This window comes from Cryptotermes secundus, unplaced genomic scaffold (genome assembly GCF_002891405.2).
Source record: "Cryptotermes secundus unplaced genomic scaffold, Csec_1.0 scaffold395, whole genome shotgun sequence".
NCBI lineage: Eukaryota > Metazoa > Arthropoda > Insecta > Blattodea > Kalotermitidae > Cryptotermes > Cryptotermes secundus.
In genome coordinates this window covers 232,188-253,355 of record NW_019742967.1, presented here as the reverse complement: position 1 = coordinate 253,355, position 21,168 = coordinate 232,188, and the positions used below count along the sequence as shown (strand labels likewise).

General features: G+C 45.9%; 1 protein-coding gene across 1 annotated transcript in view; it reads left to right on the top strand.

Annotated features, from left to right (window-relative positions):
* LOC111873541 (GTP-binding protein Rit2) overlaps window positions 1-21,168 on the top strand; it is a 69,790-nt gene that overhangs the window by 28,026 nt on the left and 20,596 nt on the right. Inside the window, exon 2 of the mRNA XM_023868331.2 lies at window positions 19,847-20,101. Coding sequence (XP_023724099.1) covers window positions 19,847-20,101 — 255 coding nt within the window. The remainder of the gene's footprint in view (window positions 1-19,846; window positions 20,102-21,168) is intronic.

Here is a 21,168-nt window from a genome sequence, read left to right as displayed (position 1 = left end):
GAGGCATTCGATTCCTCTGAAACGTCGGAATCTCTAACTACTTGGCTTTACAAACGAGAGGGCCGTGTGCTTCAGATAGAAACCAGCTGTAAGTTATTTAGAGCTGTGGCTCTCACGCCGCATAAAAATGGTAAAGTTTCCCCTTACTTAATTAAGCACAGCGCCGTGAAGACGTATGGGGGGGGTGAAGGCACAGGAGCACACGTTCATACTGAGCTGAATGGCCACTTAACCCCTGAGGAAAGAACCCCCGGTACCAATTGTATAGGAGCCTGGGTGAGCCCCAAAGTCGGTCTGGATGCTGTGGAGAAGAGAAAACATTGTATCATGGCCCTTTCTCGGGGATAAAATTGCCAGAGCGTGAACCTGCTTATTCACCTTCATGTAATGCTGAGGTTAAGAATACGTGGAGTGCTACCTCCACTTCTCCAAACTTATGAATAAAGTGCTGCTTAATCCAACAGACAAATTTACGAAGAAAGCAGTCTTTTGGCATTTGGCACCACATATACACGGTGCCAAATACCAAAAGACTGCTTTCTTCGTAGTCACCGCCGTGAAAGCCTCAAATCTTACAGACAAATTTACCTTTAATTTTTCTTAACACTGAGCCGTGTGACGACGGGGTCTAAGAGGGAATGAACACTTCATCTGGAACCGGTTCCTGTAAGGCGCACACAATTCATATTAAGAAGGGAATAACATGGCTTCGTCTAAGTGGCATTTTCTTTTATTCCCTATTCCGTGGCGTGGGGAGCGACATGTGTTTACGTCACCAGGCAACGCGACGGCATTGTGATGACGTCACGAGAGCCCATATCCTATTTATAACGGCTACGACCCATGTGGAAACAGTCTGAGTGGATATAACCACATGAGACCGACATGTGTTGTGATGTCGTCACATGGAGACAACAGAGCTTCATGTTATGGAGCTGTGACTGGATGCGTGACAGCGCTAGCCCCTGCAGCGTCTAGTGCTTCAGTGACGTCAGATTGACGCACTGAAAGTGATCACGGTGTAATCTAGCTAGTATACCGGCGTTTACCTTGTGGAACTGAGGAAAACGACGAAAAAACTCCAGGTGACCATGATCTTAATATACTAAAGAAAAAGGTAAAGCTATCCCTGTAACATGCCGTGGAGGCCCATAGGGTTGTGAGACGTTGATGCTCCCATATTTTGTAGACAATCGGCTCACATATGGCGGTGAGGTTGTCAGCCTTACGCGCCGGCAGGCCGCCCTTTACCCCCAGGAAAATTCCTGGTACTCATTTCTGTTAGAGGCTGAGTCGACCCCAGGGATACAGTGCGGCTGGAAGGATTAGGTCAATTAAAAAATCGAATGACGTCACTGTGTAAAGGAAATTTATTTATTAAGTACCACGCCATGAAGATTGATAGGAAAGGGAGGTATAGCTCCACGCATTCTTAATATGTGTGAAGGATCAAAGCTGTGGTTCAGATTCATGCCCCAGCCGCTTTGTGCATGGGGACACAGCACCCCCGGTACTCAATGCTTACGGGGGTTGGTGGGCCTCACAGAAGGTCGGGATACGGAAATAAATATCCCATGTCCCATATGCCCGTATCCCGTCGATATACTGAGCTATCCCGGACCCCTTAACACACTCTACAGATACTAGTCACGTGATACCGTGACGTGTTGGTGTTCATGTCCTCGCGAATACCGCACAGGTGAGGCAGTCTGGCCGGATCGATCGGGCCCACGGTGCCTGCAAGTGTGGCCCGAGGGACACGAGAACAGGGTCCCAGCGCTGTTCATGCAACAGATGCTTGCTACTGCGTTTAAATTTGGCACGTAACTGGCGGGCGTTTGCAAGCAAACCTTGCGAAGATGTTCCCGGTGGCGTCTCCACGTCACTCAGCGCGCGTTCACACCCCGAAAAGCGCCCAAAAGGCTCTAAAGGAAATCAAAGTTTTGCAGTGCCATTCAAATTTACTGCCCTACAGTTCCATAGGAACGACAACCACTGCCCCGCTTACATACATTTACAGATAGGCCTACGAAATATCACGGCCCTCTCTGAGGCCGATCCTTATTTAAAGCCCATGCGGCACGTTGTTTAATCGTAATTTGGGGGTGCCGGGTTCGAATCTTGACCGGAAGACTAACCGTCCTGACAGGTTTAACATGATTTTCCGTAGTCCCTCGGCACAAATTAGGAGCTCTCTTTGCTTTTTGGGTCATGCTGGTTTCTTTATTAGCTCACTCTTTGACCCTAAAGATGGAGCCGACTATAATGTAGCGTGTAGACCAGTTGCTGGGCAACGGTCACGAAAAACTCCCGTTTCTGGAGCAGCGGATTCTTAATAAAGGATGTTATGCAACACGCTTCTGGACAACAGCTCAGTAAACACGTTCCCGTTGATAAGCAGCTGCAACAGCTGGAATACAATAATGGAAACGGGATGTCTTCTATGTGGTCCGTGCCGAGATATGAGCAGGACAGTTTAAAGCAACGAGTTCAGTTGAGAGTTGAGTTCTGTACGGGAGGCTCTGAAGATACAATCTGAGCGCGTGAAGATGAAGAATCCCGCAATGTTAGAAGCAGTTACCAGGAAACGGCTGGTGAAGATAAAGCAGGCTGGAAAAAGGCTTAGCGGGTGGTGTTCTGATTTGTGAACTGTAGAGATCAGCGGTGGCGCTGTAATCGCTTGTAGTTCCGAGTCGTGTATAAGTGGTCAATAAATCAATCCATCAATCAAAACCCCGTCTATAGTCACGCACCATCACGTGACATATATTCCTCCGAAGCGCAGCCTGACTTTCAGCCGGACTACACGGCTTCATAACCCCCGGTGTGAGGACCTTAAGCCCCGCATAACCGCGGTTAGTTACGCATTTGTTTTCTGTGGATGCAGTGTAACATGGATGTCCTCAGCTTTATTACGCAGGAACTGGGGACTCCATCTCGCGTACCCACAATTCCATACGTCCTGAAGAGGCAGATAACACAGGCTTCAAAAGGCTCATTTAAATAAACATTTTTCTTTGAAGCGTCGACAGCTGACGACAGAGAGACTACTGTTAGGTTGATCCACCTATGGCACGAATTAGTTCTACTACCTGTAACGAGAGGGCGCTGACCACAGTGGCCGCGCCGTCTAAAGCATGAACTGTCTTCCCTCGTTCGAAAGCTGGGATCATGGGTTCGAATCCTACTCGAAGCATCGATGTCTGTGTGTTTGTGTTGTTCTGTGTGTAGGTAGCGGCCTTGCGACGGGCTGATCCCCCATCCAAGGAGTCCTACCGCATGTATAAACGAGATTACTAAACTGAAGAAGAGGCCAGGATCCGATAAAGGGCTGTAGAGCCACTAAAGAATGAATGTAACCAGTGAGTGGCGCCTCTATCGGCACACTGTGTTACCATACACTCACGCAGTGCAGCCGAAGCATCTGATTCCTGAGTTCGCTTCGTGTTTGAGGGACTGGAACCAGAGCAGTTTCTCTGAGCGATCCGCACGAAGCCATCTGCATTGCGTACCGGGGTCTCCTGCTGAAGAGGCATTTCAGACGAAAGTAATTCAAGGGGCTATGATGCAGACCCCCGCCCCCCGCCTCTCCAGGAAAACAAATACCGGCTAACAAGAATAACGTCTCAAAAGGGATGATCTCTAAATCCCTTCTGGAGATGAAACAATTTTATTTTCTACCCTCTGTAAGGGGGTAAGATATTTCAGTTGGGATAATAATTGTTTTGAAGAGTTATATCCTCCGGGATATAACGCCGTGTAGTCATTTGAAATACAACCGATATTTCGGAGGAACATACCGCCTCCATCTTCAGGGTCGAATAATAAGATAAGCATGAAAGCAGCAAGTGGCTGACTTCCAACGGACTAACATCCCAGAGAGAGAACTGTTCATAACTGTTCTATGTGAGAGTATCAAATCTTACGTTATTTTACGACGAGCAGTACGTGACCGGCAAATATAGGTTCAACCAGGAATATTTTATTTCTTTCTTTCTTTCTTAATCTGCTCCTCTTGAACCTTACGGTGTCGAGATAAGCAAATTTTATTTTTATCTTAATCTAGGACAGTGGGTAGGACTCTCTGGACGGGGGATCGGCCCATTGCAAGGCCGCTATCTGATACAAACACAAACATCCCTGTCTTGAGTGGGATTCGAACCCACGATCCTAGAGTCCGAGCGGGCGAAGACAGTTCATGCCTAAGACGGCGCGGTCACTGTGACCGGCTCAACTAGGGATATACGGAGGAAAAAATGACACACTCTGATGTTTAGGGCTGACGCAATCCAGTCTGAAGATGGAGGCGGGAAATTCCTCAGAATCACCGGTAATCGGCTACCAGACTATATGACGTCATAACACCACGAAACGGTCATCACCGCACCCAACTCATTGCAGCCGGCTACTTGTTGAGAAGCCATCAGTTGCCTAGCCACTCAACAGACTTCATCATTTTTACAAAATCCGTAATTGTTCACGAGAGCCAGCCATCGGTTTCTGTCCTGTGCCAGCTGAATCCAGTCCACACAATCTCATTTTTAATCCCTTTAAGATCCATTTTGACAGCCTCGTATCCATGCCTACGTCCTCGTAGTGACCTTGAGGCTATTTCTTCCGTTAAGGTTCCCCGCTGAAGACGTGACGCGCCCTCACGGGCGTTTCAGGCAGGGAGTAACTGCGATATCCTCGGTTCGAGCGCTAGACATGGACATGAACCCAGGCATAACACACACCGCAACAAGTTCAACGAAGTGGGACTGTTACGCGAGACATCAACATTGCATGCTACATGAGCTGCCTGTCTCATATCACAAACAACATGGGACTGGGAGTGAATTCGAAATTCCTGCTAGACAACCTCATGGAAAGAGGACACTGCAGAGGCCATGCACCAAATGAGACAACGCAATTGCAGTGGTAACTGCGCTAAGGTGGCTTACTTCGTGCTGCGCTTTAATAACAACGAAATTCCTCCTCAGTAATGCTCTCTGGCATTAAGGGAAGAAGGCAGACTGAGGGTGTCTGAGGGAGGGGGTGAGGAGCCTCACAATTTGTGCCCTTCGCCAAGTGCTGTCAGGGCAAACAGACTAATGGGATAGGCCAGTCATTTAGCACAAATAAGAAAGATGAGAAATGCATACAGAATTCTGGCCGGGATATCTGAAAGTAACAAGATTTTGGTTGACCCAGAAGAAGATGGGGATAATATTAAAATGGATCTTACAGACAGGGTGGGAAAGAGTAAACTTGCTTCATCTAGCGAAGCGGAGGATTATTGTGGGTATGACAGTTAACTTTAGGGTTCCGAAAGAGAGTGACAACTATTAGCTTCTCAAGAATAACTCTACTCCATGGAGTTATGTATAAATTTATCTGCTTACTTTCCGACGTGGGGCATGACGAAGCTGCTTCTGGGTGCACCTGTTGCCCCCCCCCCCCTGCGCGTCACAGCCACATCGATCAGCTGGCCCGGCCTCACACGTGATGTTTCGAGTGACTGACCTGGGCTTCCCTAGGAACTGCTCGACAGCTTCAGGGGATCTCTGCAGACGAGAACTGGACTTCCCTAGGAAATGTTCGACACCTTCAGAGGATCCCTGCAGACGATAACCGGACTTCCCTAGGAACTGCTCGACAGCTTCAGGGGATCTCTGCAGACGAGAACTGGACCTCCCTAGGAACTACTCGACACCTTCAGGGGATCCCTGCAGACGATAACCGGACATCCCTAGGAACTGCTCGACAGCTTCAGGGGATCTCTGCAGACGAGAACTGGACCTCCCTAGGAAATGTTCGACACCTTCAGAGGATCTCTGCAGACGAGAACTTGACTTCCCTAGGAACTGCCCGACACCTTCAGGGGATCTCTGCAGACGAGAACTTGACTTCCCTAGGAAATATTCGACACCTTCAGAGGATCTCTGCAAACGTCTCTCTTTGATCCTACGATTACCGTGGCTAGTATCATCAGGATACCTCTCAGTGTGCGTCATTGATACAGAGACACTTGTTGGGAGAGGGGAGAAAAGCCAGTCACATGCCTATCGACACCTCGGACGGTCACAAATTTTAACTGAAGACAATTTTTTTATTGCTAGTGGGGTGGGACTAAATCCCTTGTACTGCGGCCACTTCTGGCCTATTGTACCAGCACCAGATGATAGGTGAGGGTGATTGTGGAGCAGTTGGTGGAATGAAGATTGGCAGGGGAAACCGAAGTACTCGGAGAAAACCTGCCCCAGTGCCACTTTGTCTACCACAAATCCCACTTGACCAGACCCGGGATCGAACCCGGGCCGCCGCGATGGGAAGCCAGCGACTAACCGCTTGAGCTATGGCGAGGCCTGAAGACAAAACAAATCTAGGAAATGTTAATATCAAGAATTAAAATAATTTTTAAAACGGATTCTTACTTCCAGAATACTCTAGCATAAGTATGCTTAGTCTTAAACGTATTAAGCGTAAGTTTATAAGCAACTTTTCTGGATTGCAGTGTTCCCTTCATCTAGGAAGAAATTCTGACGCCGGACCAAGACTCAATATGGCAAGTTTAAGAGAGGCCCCAACATTTGGGGTACCTCAGTCGCTGTAGCGAATGGTTAGAATGGATGACTATAATTTGGGTTCGATTTCCGGCGGGGGCAATGGATATCTCTCCTCTCTACAGGGATAAAGCGGACGTGCAGCTGACCGCTTCACTTCTATATAGTGCCGAGTTTAAGAATGCAGGAAGATATGTCTCCACTCCCCCATACATTTTCATAACGTGATCCTTAATTAGGCACATAGATAAATGCACTTTAACACTTCATACACTCTGAAGAACAATGGGACATTACCCGTCATTAATATATAAGAAAAAAAAATGATTGAAATTGCTCATGTTTTAAGATGAAAGCAGGAGAGATTTTTAGAAAATTCGCGCTTTAGATTTTGAAGTGCAATCGCAAGAATATAACAGGATTTTAAACATTTATTTTTAACTATTTATACTAGTCGCTTAAAATCCAAAAATCTTTATTCTGCCCACATAGTGTACGAGTATTTGTGTGTTCCGTATGGCTCTCACAATAAATAGCGACTGTTTCCCTAAACAGCATTGACCGGTTGGGTTTTGTAGCGGAAACGTAATGTGTTTCCTGTGAGGTACGGACTGAATTGCTATATATTCTGCCCACACAGTGTATATGTGTGTTACACATGCTAGGGAAACGTTCTCTTTCTCTCTCTCTCTGTATCTGTGTGTTCCGTATGGTTCTCGCAATAAACAGCGACTGTTTCCCTAAACAGCATTAACCGGCTGGGCTTTGTAGCGGAAACGGAGTGTGTTTCCTGTAAGGTACGGACTACGTTTTTATATAATCTATATGAACTTCGAGATTTCAATCGCATTTTCTCACTGGCAGGAAACCAAGGAAAGCTGCTGAACTCCGTACTGATGCCTCATGGCAGTTGTATTTCTGTATATTCTCTTGCTTCAAAGGGTTAATTATATTCTGCGCCAACAAGAAGACGCTAGTAAATGAAGTTTGGAAATCTTCAAAAATAATTTCCTCCTGTCAAAACTGATGATGTATGACTGAAGGATACTGAAGCTTTTAGAAGCTGAAGTGGCGCGTTAATGGCTGCTGATTTAAAGTAGAGCTGACTACAAGACACTCTAAGAAAATTCACACAATCATCTAGCAATATGGGCTTTCACAGACACCAACTGTCAGGAAAACAACAGCATGAGAAATATAAAGCTTCGCTAATCCGAAATTTGAAAATAATTTAATTGATATTTTTTAATATTTTAAATTCAACTAGTGTTCATATCATAGGATTTAAGGTTATCACAGCGGTGATTATGGATATCTGGGATATACTGCCGTGTAGCCAGTTGAAAGTCAACCAACGTTTCGGAGGAACATATCGCCTTCATCTTCAGGGTCCAACAAGCAGTAAGCTACTAGTATGAGAGCAGGTGGAAAGACCGGAAAGACACTCGTCACTCGACTGTGTGGAGAGATCTGTTAAGTGACANAACATATCGCCTTCATCTTCAGGGTCCAACAAGCAGTAAGCTACTAGTATGAGAGCAGGTGGAAAGACCGGAAAGACACTCGTCACTCGACTGTGTGGACAGAATATATAGAAATTCAGTTCCTACTTCACAGGAAACACTTTNTGTCTCTCACTACGACCACCACTTCTCTCTCTCTCTCTCTCACTTATCACTTATCAGTTCTGCCCACACAGTGTATCTCGTCACTCGACTGTGTGGACAGAATATATAGCAATTCAGTTCCTACCTCACAGGAAACACTTTCGTCTCCGTTACATAGCCCAACCGGTTAATGCTGTTTAGGGAAACAGTCGCTGTTTACTGTGAGAACCATACGGAACACACAGATACACTCTGTGTGGGAGGAATAGAATCTTTTAAAGCTAAAACAAGATACCATCCTACATTAAAAAGATATGTTCACATACCTGAAGGGAATTACTAGTCCATAAAATGGCTGAATATCGCTATGTTCTGAATAGACAGAATGATCCAGTGTGGACAATGCGACGGAGCAGACAATGGCATACAGACTATATCGCACAGACCAGCACATAGGCCGTGTTCAGAATAAGAAGCATACCTGGTGCAGTAATGCCAGAAGATTTGTTTCGAACGCCCGACGAAAAGACAAGAAGCGCATAGCAGATCTTAGGTTTATTTCCCTGGAGAGGTGTTCTGAAGACGAAAAAGCTCGTTGTGGCCTGCGATATATTAGAGAATAAATTCTTCGTGGTATGTCATATTTTGTGCTAAATAAATCGTATATTTAGGAGCTCATGAAAATAATTGCAATTCATAATGCTGCGTCCACAGGTGCTACTGCCACAGCTCAGTCCCAAGAGACGAACACTTCAACTACACTGAAGTAGGCCACGACTGACAGTTCTATGAAGACATGTGAGGATTCTCTCGTGAGCAAATATGCAGAAAGCAAACTATAGAGAGCAGAACGGTGGGATGACACATGAATGAAAAGGATTTGGCAGGAAGCGGTCCTGGCCTTATCGAGGCACTATCTCAATACATACCTCAGGAAAGTGAGGAAAATCAAGGAAAACCTCAGGACAGTCGGAGTCCCGGCCGAGATTCGAACTGGGCACCTCCCGAATATGAATCAGGAACGTTACTGCCACACTAACCTGCTCGGTGTAGGAACCATTTTAACGGAGTTTAGTCTCCTGATTCCTGTTCTGCGTTATTCCGTTCAACCTTGTTACACTCATGCATGGAGGGATATAAAGCCGTGTACTTCGCTGAAAATCAACAGACGTTTCGGAGTAACATGTCGACTCCATCTTCATGGTCGACGGATAAATCAAGCAAGAATCCAGTACGAAAAAGGTAGCTTGCTAGTTCTAGTCAGGACGTATAAGACGTAAATATCAGAGAGCNGGGGCGGGGGGGGGGGGGGGAGTAGGAATAGCGACTGGAAATAGCCTGGACGGCCGAGGAACTGGAGTTCGAGTCCGGTTAAGGGTGAGATTGTTCTTTTCTTTTCTTCGGCGTCCATACCGGTTCTGGCATCCACCCCTGCTCTTACCCAACGTGTACCGGAGGATATTTCCCCGGGGGTAAAGCGGCCGGGGAGTGAAGCTGACCACTCACCCCCAACTAGTGCCGAGATAACGAAGAAGTGGATTTATACATTCACTCCCCCATACGCCTTCATGGCGCAGTGCTTAATTAGTTAAGCACAGGGGATAACTTTACATTTTAGCTGCCCAGGGGGTTTATGGCTGTTTCCCTAGTAACCTCTTGCCTGCATTCAGATATCCACGCCAAAATTTTGTGCGTATTTCTCACCTCCTTAATGCATTATACCTGCTCAGAGTGTTTCATCCTATTTGGCAAACCCCCCTCCCCCCAAATTGAGATTTGAAATTCCCAAGACGGTGGATATAAGATCACTGCGTTCTAGGATGTGACGCCGTGTAGTCTGCTAGACGGTTATGATTTCAGATAACTCTCCTGCCTACCTCTTCAGGGAAATCTGAATATAGATGCCGCAGTTTCTTCCGAAGCACTGGTAATTTCCTACCAGACTACACGGCGTCACATCATAGACGACAGTAATGTTTCTAGAATTTGTTGCTGATCAGACAATGTGAATTTCCCTACGTCACTGTCCTCCGTGCTTACGAGCACCTGAACTTCCACTAGCTTTCTTCTCTCCTACTCGCGCATACCTGTGGTCACGAGGAACTAGGAGCACTGTACTCGTACTAGCCTGCTTGCGGACCCATGTTTTCATGCTGTCTGTAATCCCGCACAGTTATGTCTGTGATCAGAGCGCTAAACATTGACACAGATGAGACTAAGCAATCTGGGTAAGGGGGCGGGGTGGCCCCCGTGGGACACAACCTCAAGCAGCGTAATGTTGGCCCCCTGACGCACGCAGACAGCAAAACTGTGAGGGGCGGGGGGAGAGGAAGATGAGAAGTCGACGACCTGCATTGAACGTAACCAGGGCCTGAGCAATGCTCACTAGCCTGGGTATTCATGAACGGATCTGCTAACTGAAGTTGATCCAAACAACAGTTTAAGAATGAGTTCCTACCGCACAGAAAACCGCTTCAGTTAATTCTGTTTAGGGAAATAACCTCTGATAATTGAGAAAATCATAGGGAAAAAAGGAAACTCCACTGTGTGGGTGGGGGTATGCGGTAGCGTAGTTGGTTGAGGCACTATGCTACAAGCCGCAAGGTCGCGCGATCGAATCCCGATGCCATTGAATTCTTCAATTGACCTAACCCTTCCAGCCACACTATGGCCCTGGGGTCGACTCAGTCTCTAACAGAAATGAGTACCAGGAATCTTCTTGGGGGTAAAGGGCGGCCGGTGCGTAAGGCTGACAACCTCACCGCCATCTGTGAGCCGATTGTCTAGAAAATGTGGGAGCCTCGACGTCTCACAACCCAATGGGCCTCCACGGCCTGTTACAGGGATAGCTTTACCTTACTTTACGTTACTTTACTTACACTGTGTGGGCGAAATGCAGAGGATTTGAGTGTTGAAGCAGGTGGTACATATAGTCACCACTGCGCTTTAAACAATATCTAACAACCGCAATGATCTCCCTTAGGGGTAAAACGGGCGGGGAGTGGAGTTAACCACTCACCTCCATCCAATGTCGATGCCAAGAACGGCGGAGCGACACCTCCACTCCCCAATGCCTTCATGGAACAATGCTTCATTTATTAAGAACAGAGACAACTTTACATTTACCTTACAGACGGAGACAGAAAGCGAATTCTGTTAGTTAATTTGGTTTCAGCTGGATTCATCTGGCTCAGGGTAGGAGCAAGTGGCGAGCTTTTTTGAACACGGCAATGAGCACTGAGTCCCATAGAACGCAAGGAATTTACTGACCAGATCAGTGACTATCAGCATCTCACAATGGACTTGTTCAATTGAGATAGTCAGGTGTGAATTAGATTCATCTGGCTGAGGATCTAGTGGAGAGCTTTCGTGAAACCGGTGCTGAACTTTATGGTTTCATAAAAAGCAACTCTGAGGAGTGACAGCAGGCACAGTCACTCTCCAGTAGACGGGGAGTGACCAGTAGGAGTCAGACACCTCCTCTCGTTGAAGAGGAGGCCCCATTTCAAAACACGCAAAAGTCTTGAAAAGAACAAAAATATCGTCATGGGTCCCGACGGGGCCCGAAACCGAAATCGACTGTGCTGGCGAGGACCACCGGGAGTTTACTGAACCGGTCCAGCTGAGGCTCCGAGCGTCGTGAGACAGTAAAATATGGTCATGAGTCCCGCGGAGGTTCTCATGGCGGTGTGTGGTATGTGACGCCGTGCAATCTGGTATGTCGTGACCAGTTGACGGACCGGCGGGGCTGTGAGTGGTGCGGACATTTGCCGCCTGCGGCCCAGGGGCTTCCAGAGCGCGTCGCCCTGTGGGTGGGATAGCTCAGTCAGTACAGTGACAACTGGAATGTGCAGAAATCTTCGGCCTACATTCGTAACGTAAGCTTATGCAATCTTCATACTGTCTGTGTATCCTACCTTTCAATCTATATGAAACTTGGTACGTATATCGTGGCACCTGCGCCCATATGACCGGTGTACTCCATAAATCCCTCCCATCAGTCTGTGTCTGCATGTGTACCGTTGCTAGACAACGGCTCGGTAAAAACGTTACCGCGACAACCAATACATATGCAACAATAGAAGAATTTCTGGACGCTTCGTTTTCTATGCGGTCCGTGTTGTATCAAGGAAAATAGGCGAATAGTTCTTCCCAGAACTTCTCGTTATTTTCCTATGCCTCACAGTGTAGGAATGATTTTGCGTCCGTTCACAAATCATAAACACGTACTCGTAAGCTTTGTTTCTCTTCGTATGACGTAATGGTTTTCAAACTGTGGAACTTAGTCCCTGGGAAAGCGCGACTAGTTGGTCGTGGGAGGATACCCCGAGAGAGTTACACAGTAAAACTGAATTGATTATAAGTCTCAAAATATCGAAATAAACAATTGTCCGAAACCTAAAATGTGTTGAAGAGTGCGGATTTCTGGGGTGTTGCAGCTGTGTAGTTCGGAACCACAAAAATGCTCAGTCACGATAGCAGGTTTCACGGCCGAGACTCGAACCCGTCACCTCCCTACACAGTACCGCCACGTCATCCTGCTCCGTGCTACAGTTTCTAACCGGAGACGGGGGTGTTTCCTGCGAGGTACGACCTGAGTGTATATAGAGTGTATTAGCGCATTTAGAAACCGGCTTCGGGCTTCAAAAGGTGAAGCCTACCTTTCAGGTTTCAGCTGGTCTAGACACTGTTTAGATTTTGCGTCTGTCTGATGAAAAGCTGGACGTTTCAAAGGGAGTCGTCAGGGGCTATATCGATCCTACAGCTACATGTGACTCCTAAGCCTGTACTTGGAGCACTTCTGCACTAAACTGTCTCGCTCCGGGACACAAACCACTCACCGGGCCGTTCCCTTCCCTACACTCGCAGAAGTTCCCACACTCAGTCCACTGCACTTGGCTGATACTAGTGAAGAATTCTTGTCTTCTAGGATGTAACTTCATGTCGTCAGTTGAAAATCAACCGACGTTTCGGAGCAACATATCGCCTCAATCCTAACGGCCGAAGAATACAAGAATGAAATTGGCAACAAGCAGAGCTTCAGACCTACGTCATTCTGCTTTAATGCTTGTCCTATTTTTCGAAAATGAAGATGGAGGCGCCATGTTAGTCCGAAACATCTCACAGGAAACACAGTACGTCTCCATCAGAAGTACAACCGTCCCTGCTGGTCACGAGGAAAAGAACTGTTTGTACTTACGTTCACACAACATATACGTACACGTGGACATGTCCAACGAGAACTGGGCTATACGAGTGAAAACACACGCGAACAATTACCCGTGGACGTGGAAGATGCGACTATACGCGGTCTGCCAAACATACTGTAGTAGCATACGGAAAATATCACTACCTATCTATGGATCTACAGGCCTTGTGGATCTTGGCCGCTTTTTCGGTTTCTTAATCTACATACAGTCGGTAGGTCTCCTTAGACGGGGATCAGCCCGTAGCAAGCCGATACCTACACACAGAAAAACACAAACACAGAATAAACGCACACACAGATATCCATGCCTTAAGTGGGATTCGAACGCACGATCCCAGTGTTCGAGCTAACGAAGACGGTTCATGACTTCGACCACGCGGCCACTGTAATCGGCATGGAAAATATCAGTCCTGTTCAGAAAGCTAACTACAGTTTAGCTTTTGCTTTTGTGTCTGTAAAACGGACTTATTTTACTCATCTGTAGTTCGCTTTACGTTCGCCTAAAGGGGATTCACCGAGTTGGACGAGGGTTTGCTGTATACACTGAGTGGGTAAAATTCAGAATCTTCAATGTTAAAGCAGGTGGCACATATAGTGACGAGTGGGCTTTAAAGGGCTCAAGCGCTGCGTCTGTTAGCATTCCCCTGAATACAGCTCAATTACACCACAGGCCCGCGTCGCCCTCGGTCTATGCATTATTCGTGAGATCGCCGCTCCGCTGTGGAGCTCCGACAGAGCTGGGCTCCAATATTAATGAAGAACACACGAGGTCAGGTCTTTACAGCAGAACTGCCGTCAGGCGGAAATATCTTCCTAGCACTTATAGAACCAGAAGCTTCATTTCCGTGTGCACAGGAACCCGTCACTGGTCCATATCCTGAGCCAGATTAATCCAGTCTACACATCCCCATGATATTTCTCCAAGGCCCATTTCAAAATTATCCTGCCAAAACCCCATATGCACTTCTCTCCCATGCGCGCTACACTCTCTGCACAGCTCTCTGACTTGATCATTCGGATAATATTTAGCGTAGGAGACTTCGTAAACAAATATGGCGGCCAGAAGCATAATTCCAATAATTGAAAAAAAAAAATCATATGGAATGTAATTTGAAAATCTTTTTAACTATTTCGATATCTGTGAACAAAAACAGCAAGTATAACTGAAGATCACAAACAAACAAACACATATGAACATACATTGTTTTAATTTTAATTCGCTTAGTGGGGGGTGGTGTCCAGCTGGGTCCACTCGGCACGGCGGCCACTGACTGGCCTATTGTAGCCTACCCCGGGTGATTATGATGATGGAGAATTTGGTGGAATGAAGATTGGCAGGGGAAACCGAAGTACTCGGAGAAAACCAGCTCCAGCACCACTTTGTCCACCACAAATCCCACTTGACCAGACCCGGGATCGAACCCGGGCCGCCGCGGAGGGAAGCCAGAGACTAACCGCTTGAGCTATGGCGCGGCCAACAAACATACAGGCTGCCCGTGAGAATGATTTCGTTAACTGTGTGAAACATGACCTCTCACTGTAAGTATGTGAAAACAAGGAGAGATGTCTGCACCTCGGAAGACTGAAGTAAGTGGGAATAGGCAATGGTGGAGTATGAAGTGGACAGGTCAGCCCCGCTTTGTTACAGGAGGCTGCAATGAGTTGGACACACGGTTAGGTTACGGTGGCGGGGAATGGATACGGAATTCAGCAAGAAACTTCTTGGAAGAATGAAAGGTGGACGAAAGGACAGCAAGAGGACGGGTCTTGAGACGTTCAGTTTCTGATGAGAAGGGTGGGAGTGGATGGAACTGCTTCAGCTTCAAGTTCAATGGCGGGTTTTGCATCCGCGCTGTTCAACATCCGGGCTATCCACCCTTCTCCCCTCTCCCATTGATCTTTTTCCCCATTTATTTGGGACTGGACTCTCGCTCGGCCCACTGCACCTCCCGTCCCCATTATGGCCATTAAAGTTCTGGTGGCCAGGTTACTTCCCTCCCACTGAGTAATGTTGTCTGTTCCGGAGAAAAGGGCTGAAGGCAGTCGGAGCCTGAAGTTAACTAGTCCTATTGTCTACAACACGTGGATAATCACATTCACTCCCCTATTCTCGCATACAGCGGCTCTTAGGAACAACGGATACATTTATCGTGGAAGGGATTCTTCGGAGGTCATTACAACTTTGAGACCTGATGTTCATCTGAGCAATATATATAAATTCAGTCCGTATCTCACAGGAAACACACCCGTCTCCGCTACAAAGCCCAGCCGTTAATGTTGTTTAGGGAAACGGTCGCTGCTTATTGTGAGAACCATACGGAACACACAGATACAATTACGATAATGAAATCCTTTTAGGGCATATTCAGGGCCAATGAATAATCAATCACACTGTTATATTTAGTGTGGGCAGAATATATAGCAATTCAGTCCGTACCTCACAGAAAACACATTACGTCTCCGCTACAAACCAAACCGGTTAATGCTGTTTAGGGAAACAGTCGCTGTTTATTGTGAGAACCATATGGAGCACACAGATATACTCTGTGAACAAAATTCACAGTTTTTTAAAATGTTAAAGCAGGCTGAATATAGTTACCACAGTAATTTCAAAGGTTAACCCAAGAGCATGACATCACGTGTGTGTTTGCGCGCTGCAACTGTTCCCCGGGCTATAGCGATATCTCCTCCGACATGTGTGTGTGACGTGTTATCAAGCCACGGAGTTACAGGGGTTGTCGCAGTGAGATTTATGAGCGAGAAGTGGTAATTTCTAAACTGTCTGCACGATCATGATAGGTTGCTATGTTGTGTGAGGTATTGCTACAGACTGTTTGAAAACACTGACAACTGACAAGAGATCATTGAAATTAATAGTGGATTGTAATTGGAAGCGATGAATGAAGAAGTTATTATGAAGTGTCACACAGAGACTGATATTAAGTTAGGGCACAAACGGAACAAATTCCCTTTTCTGACATGAATATTAAGACAACTAAAGTTCATATACTCTATGAAACAGGGTATGTTTTATTTTGCTTAGGGAAATGATCGCTGTTTATTGTAAGAATCATTACAAACTCTGCATTCTGCCCAAGGAGTGTATTTGTGCTCCGTATTATTCCAACAGTAAACAGCAATTATTTCCCTAAACAACATTACCCCGGTTGGTCGTTGTCATGGAGACAGAGTGTTTCCTGTGAGGTATGAACTGGATTGCGGTGGTAAAGCTTACGGCCGTTCAAGTGACTAAGTTGCCGTTGTAGCATAAAAGAATTAAGAGGGACACGATCTGCTTTGCAAAGCCTGTACTGACAGCAGTTGTACATAATGCAAAAGGAAAACAATTCCAAAAACACGCTATAAGTGCGATACGTGCACGTGACGTAGGCCAAGCCTACTCACAAGAATTTCTCGTCAGAGAGGATGTTACATAAGGACTATTACCGCAAAGGCCCAGTTGAAAAAATCTCTGGTCGTGAGTCTCAAAGGACTTGGCACCAAGACGAACTGATTGGCTGTAAGCCGCCAGCCGTAAAGTAACCTTGATTTAGACTATATTTAGGTGTTCCGTATGGTTCTCACAATAAACAGCGACTCTTTCCCTAAACAGCATTAACCGGTTGGGCTTTATAGCGGAGACGTAATGTGTTTCCTGTGAGGTACGGACTGAATTGCTATATATTCTGCCCACAGTGTATCTGTGTGTTCCGTATGGTTCTCACAGTAAACAGCGGCTGTTTCCCTAAACAGCATTAAACGGTTGGGCTTTGTTATGGAGACGTAATGTGTTTCCTGTGAGGTACGGATTGGATTCTTGTATCACGTTTAGATTAATTTCGTGCGTCAGTGGATTTGCTTTCGAAATTAACGATTGAAGGACTGTTACGTAACACGCTTGGGTGTCGGCCAGATGATGCTGAGGTCGAGGAGTCAAAACGTTGCAACACACTAATGCAAGAACACTATCGAACAGAGAAGGAGTAACAATTTTGTAATGACGTCGAAGAGGGAGCTCAGTGAAAATGCGTATCTGCGTGGACACAGTTTTCATCAAAACTGCGATCTGAAGTAATAAGTACAGACAGAATTTTCAGCGTAGTTCTACCCTGTCCGGCTGAGGTATGTGATGACAAATAGAGCAGCTCGTTCGACACTGACCTCCGAGGTACGTGCAGGTCTATTTCATGACAATGCCAGGAGGCAGGCTGCAAAGTGACGAATGCTAAGACGATAGACTACGATTTGAACTGGAAAGAATTTGAAAGAAATTGGTCGGAACATAATCGAAGCACTAGTCTGACATTTCCCTGAGGAGACTGAGGAAAACCTCTAAAAGAAAAGAACGTTGATGGAAGTAGTACGTTGCTTTCCTTACTCCTATTGGTTCGTTCACAGCCCATGTTCCAGGCCACCCTCGCCCTATGTATGTACTTCTCTTCATGCTCGGCTTACATTTGTACCCTGAAGATGGTGGAAGAATTTCCTTCCGAAACGTTGGTGAGAACTTTAACCACTTGAAGTTTATACACAGTTTACGAACGTAAAGCGAAAGACTGAAATACAACGAATCTGAGATAAACAGAAAATATCATCGGTCTGGAGGGGAACACAGACCAGAAATTACAGGTTAAAAGGATTCGTCAAAGAAAATGCTTATTTTAGACTGTTCACGGAGGCTTGTTCTTAGAACTGCAAAGAACACGGGTGATGTTACAAATATTATTACGAAACAGTAATATATCTATCAAGCCTGATGCTTTTACGACCAGACTACAAAACCAACAACATAAAACTCACATAAAAACCTATCTTAAACCTTTAAAGACCGAATTACGTCTACGTGATATATAAGAATTCAGTTCGTACCTCACAGGAATCACACTACATCTTCGCTACGAAGACCAACCGGTTAATGCTGTTTAGGGAAACAGTCGCTGTTTATTGTGAAAACCATACGGAACACACAGATACACTCTGTGGGCAGAATATATAGCAGTTCAGTCCGTACCTCACAGGAAAGACACTCCGTCCCCAGAAAAACCGGATAATGCTGTTTATTGTGAGAACCATACGGAACACAGATACACTGTGTTGACAGAATATATAGCAATTCAGTCCGTACCTCACAGGAAACACATTACGTCTCCGCTACAAAGCCCAACCGGTTAATGCTGTTTAGGGAAACAGTCGCTGTTTATTGTGAGAACCATATGGAACACAGATACACTGCGTGGGCAGAATATATAACAGTTCAGTCTGTACCTCACAGGAAACACCTCCCATCGCTGTTTATTGCGAGAATCATATAAAACTCAAAAATACAATATGTGGGCAGAATGTAGAGTTTTAGCATGTTAAAGCAAATGGTACATATAGTAACCACTGGGCTTTAAAGGATTAATTATGGACAAATTAACAATTTTGTACGCACAAATAATACAGAACTGTCGTAGGTTATGGACAGGTCTGTTAATCCGGAACAAATTAGTAAACCAGGATTCGAGGCGTTTTTCGCCCCGGACATTATCATCAAATCATCCTGGTGATTCATTCCTAGTGAGCTGCCTCAAGAGGTGGACTTTCTGACTTCTCTTTCGTAGGCACCCAGTCCCGACTATCCTGATCGAGGTTTCCCGTGGGTTTCTCTATCCTTGATGAAGGCCACGGCGGCCTTCATTGTGAATCTCCGATTCACAATTCATTAATCATCCTCACATTCGACGCTACATTTTCCGAGCTACTGGAGGCACTGCAAATAATGCATAAATAAAAAATGGAATGAAGATCACTGTCCTATAGATTTTATCGCCGTGTAGTCTGATGAATACTTTTCAGACGAACCTACTGCCTCCTTCTTCAAGGTAAAAGAGCGAGCAGTGTGGGAAGGTAAGAAAATGGAGAGCCATGACTGGGACTAAGAATGAAGTAATGGGAATCCTTTGCAGTTTAATCTTATATCCTGAAAATGGAGGCAGCAGACTCTTCCGAAACAAGGCGATACGACTACCAAACTACACGGCATCATATTCTAGATGACAGTAATACTAAGACAGCCGGTATCCAGAATATTCCGAACGCGAAAGGGAGTGCTATCTTATCGGAACATTCAATTCACCTGTTGCTAAACAGTTTAGGAATCATACATTCAATTCACATGTTGCTGAACAGTTTAAGAATCAGACATTCAATACACCTGTTGCTAAACAGTTTAGGAATCATACATTCAATTCACCTGTTGCTGAACAGTTTAGGAATCAGACATTCAATTCACCTGTTGTTAAACAGTTTGGGAATCATACATCCAATTCACCTGTTGCTGAACAGTTTAGGAATCAGACATTCAATTCACCTGTTGCTAAACTGTTCAGGAATCAGACATTCAATTCACATATTGCTGAACTGTCTAAGAATGAAAAATTCAATTCACCTGTTGCTGAACATTTCAGGAATGACGCAACCATAAAGTGGCACTTGGTTCGCAGGAGTTGTGAACCGTGGGGACTCGTTCCGGAGACGGCGTTCCCGCAGCAACAGCCTGGTGCCGCCGCACATCCTGACGTCCCCACCTGCCCCTGACGGCACGCCGCCGACCAGTCCGATCCCCGTGGACCCACAGCCTGCCCCTGAAGTCATCACCTATCGAGTAGCTATGATAGGTGCTCCAGGGGTCGGTAAAACAGCGCTCGTCAGCCAGTTTATGACGTCAGAGTGCATCAACGCGTACGACAGGCAGAGAGGTTAGTATCCTCCGCTTCATCTCAAGACTTAACAAAATCCAAGTGTCTGCTCTAAGGTCACGACGGTTCCATTAGCTAAGAAAGTTAGCTTAGGCAGCTAGCGAACCGGTACAAAACGCAGCCAAACTGGGGGCGAAATAATACTAACGAATCAAAATGATATTGATTAACGAAAATGTAAGGGAAGATGAAATTTGAAGAATGCTAGACATCTCTGAGTTGATAACCCTTTCGTCTTCACATCGCCTGTATAAAAAAACAAAACCATAAAGTTAATAAAATTGGTCAGATGTCGCATCATCTAAGACAGACCCCCCATAAGAGGGATAGAGATGATCCCCGAAACGTCTGAACCTCTTAACAGACTGACACAGCTGGTAGGCCGAGAAGATTTTATTAACTTTAGCCGCCGTGAAATCTTCAGATCTTGAAACTGTAAATGTAAGCATTAATATGGATGGGTGTGAAAACTGGTCCTCCAACCTGTCGGAAGAACACAAACTCAGGGTGTCCGAGAGCACTGTATTCAGCTTAAACTCCATGCACAGTGTTAACGATGCTACGTCACAGACCGTTACGTCATGATGAGAAAGTTGCCATATTTGGTTTTAAACAAACTTCCGGTATTCGTAAGTTCGTGGGAATTTCAAGCATAGCTGCACAGAGCTTTAAGTTTTCCTGTACTACACGTGACGTATCCTGGTTCCTAGAATCGGCGAGCTTCACTTGCGGTCACTTTACAAACAGCATTTCAATAAAATAGAAAACGTATTAAGAGTTAACGAGCAAAGTTCACTGCATTAGAAACACAATAAGCATGACAAAAAAGGAAAACTATCCCTGTAACAGACCGTGGAGGCCCAAAGGGGTGTGAGACGTCGAGGCTTCCACATTTCCTAGACAATCGGTTCGCAGATAGCGGTGAGATTGTCAGCCTTACATGCCGGCTGCCCTTTACCCCAGGAAGATTTCTGGTACTCATCTCTGCTAGAGGCTGAGTCGACCCCAGGGCCATAGTGCGACCGGAAGGATTATGTCAATTGAAACATCCAGTGATCTCACTGGGA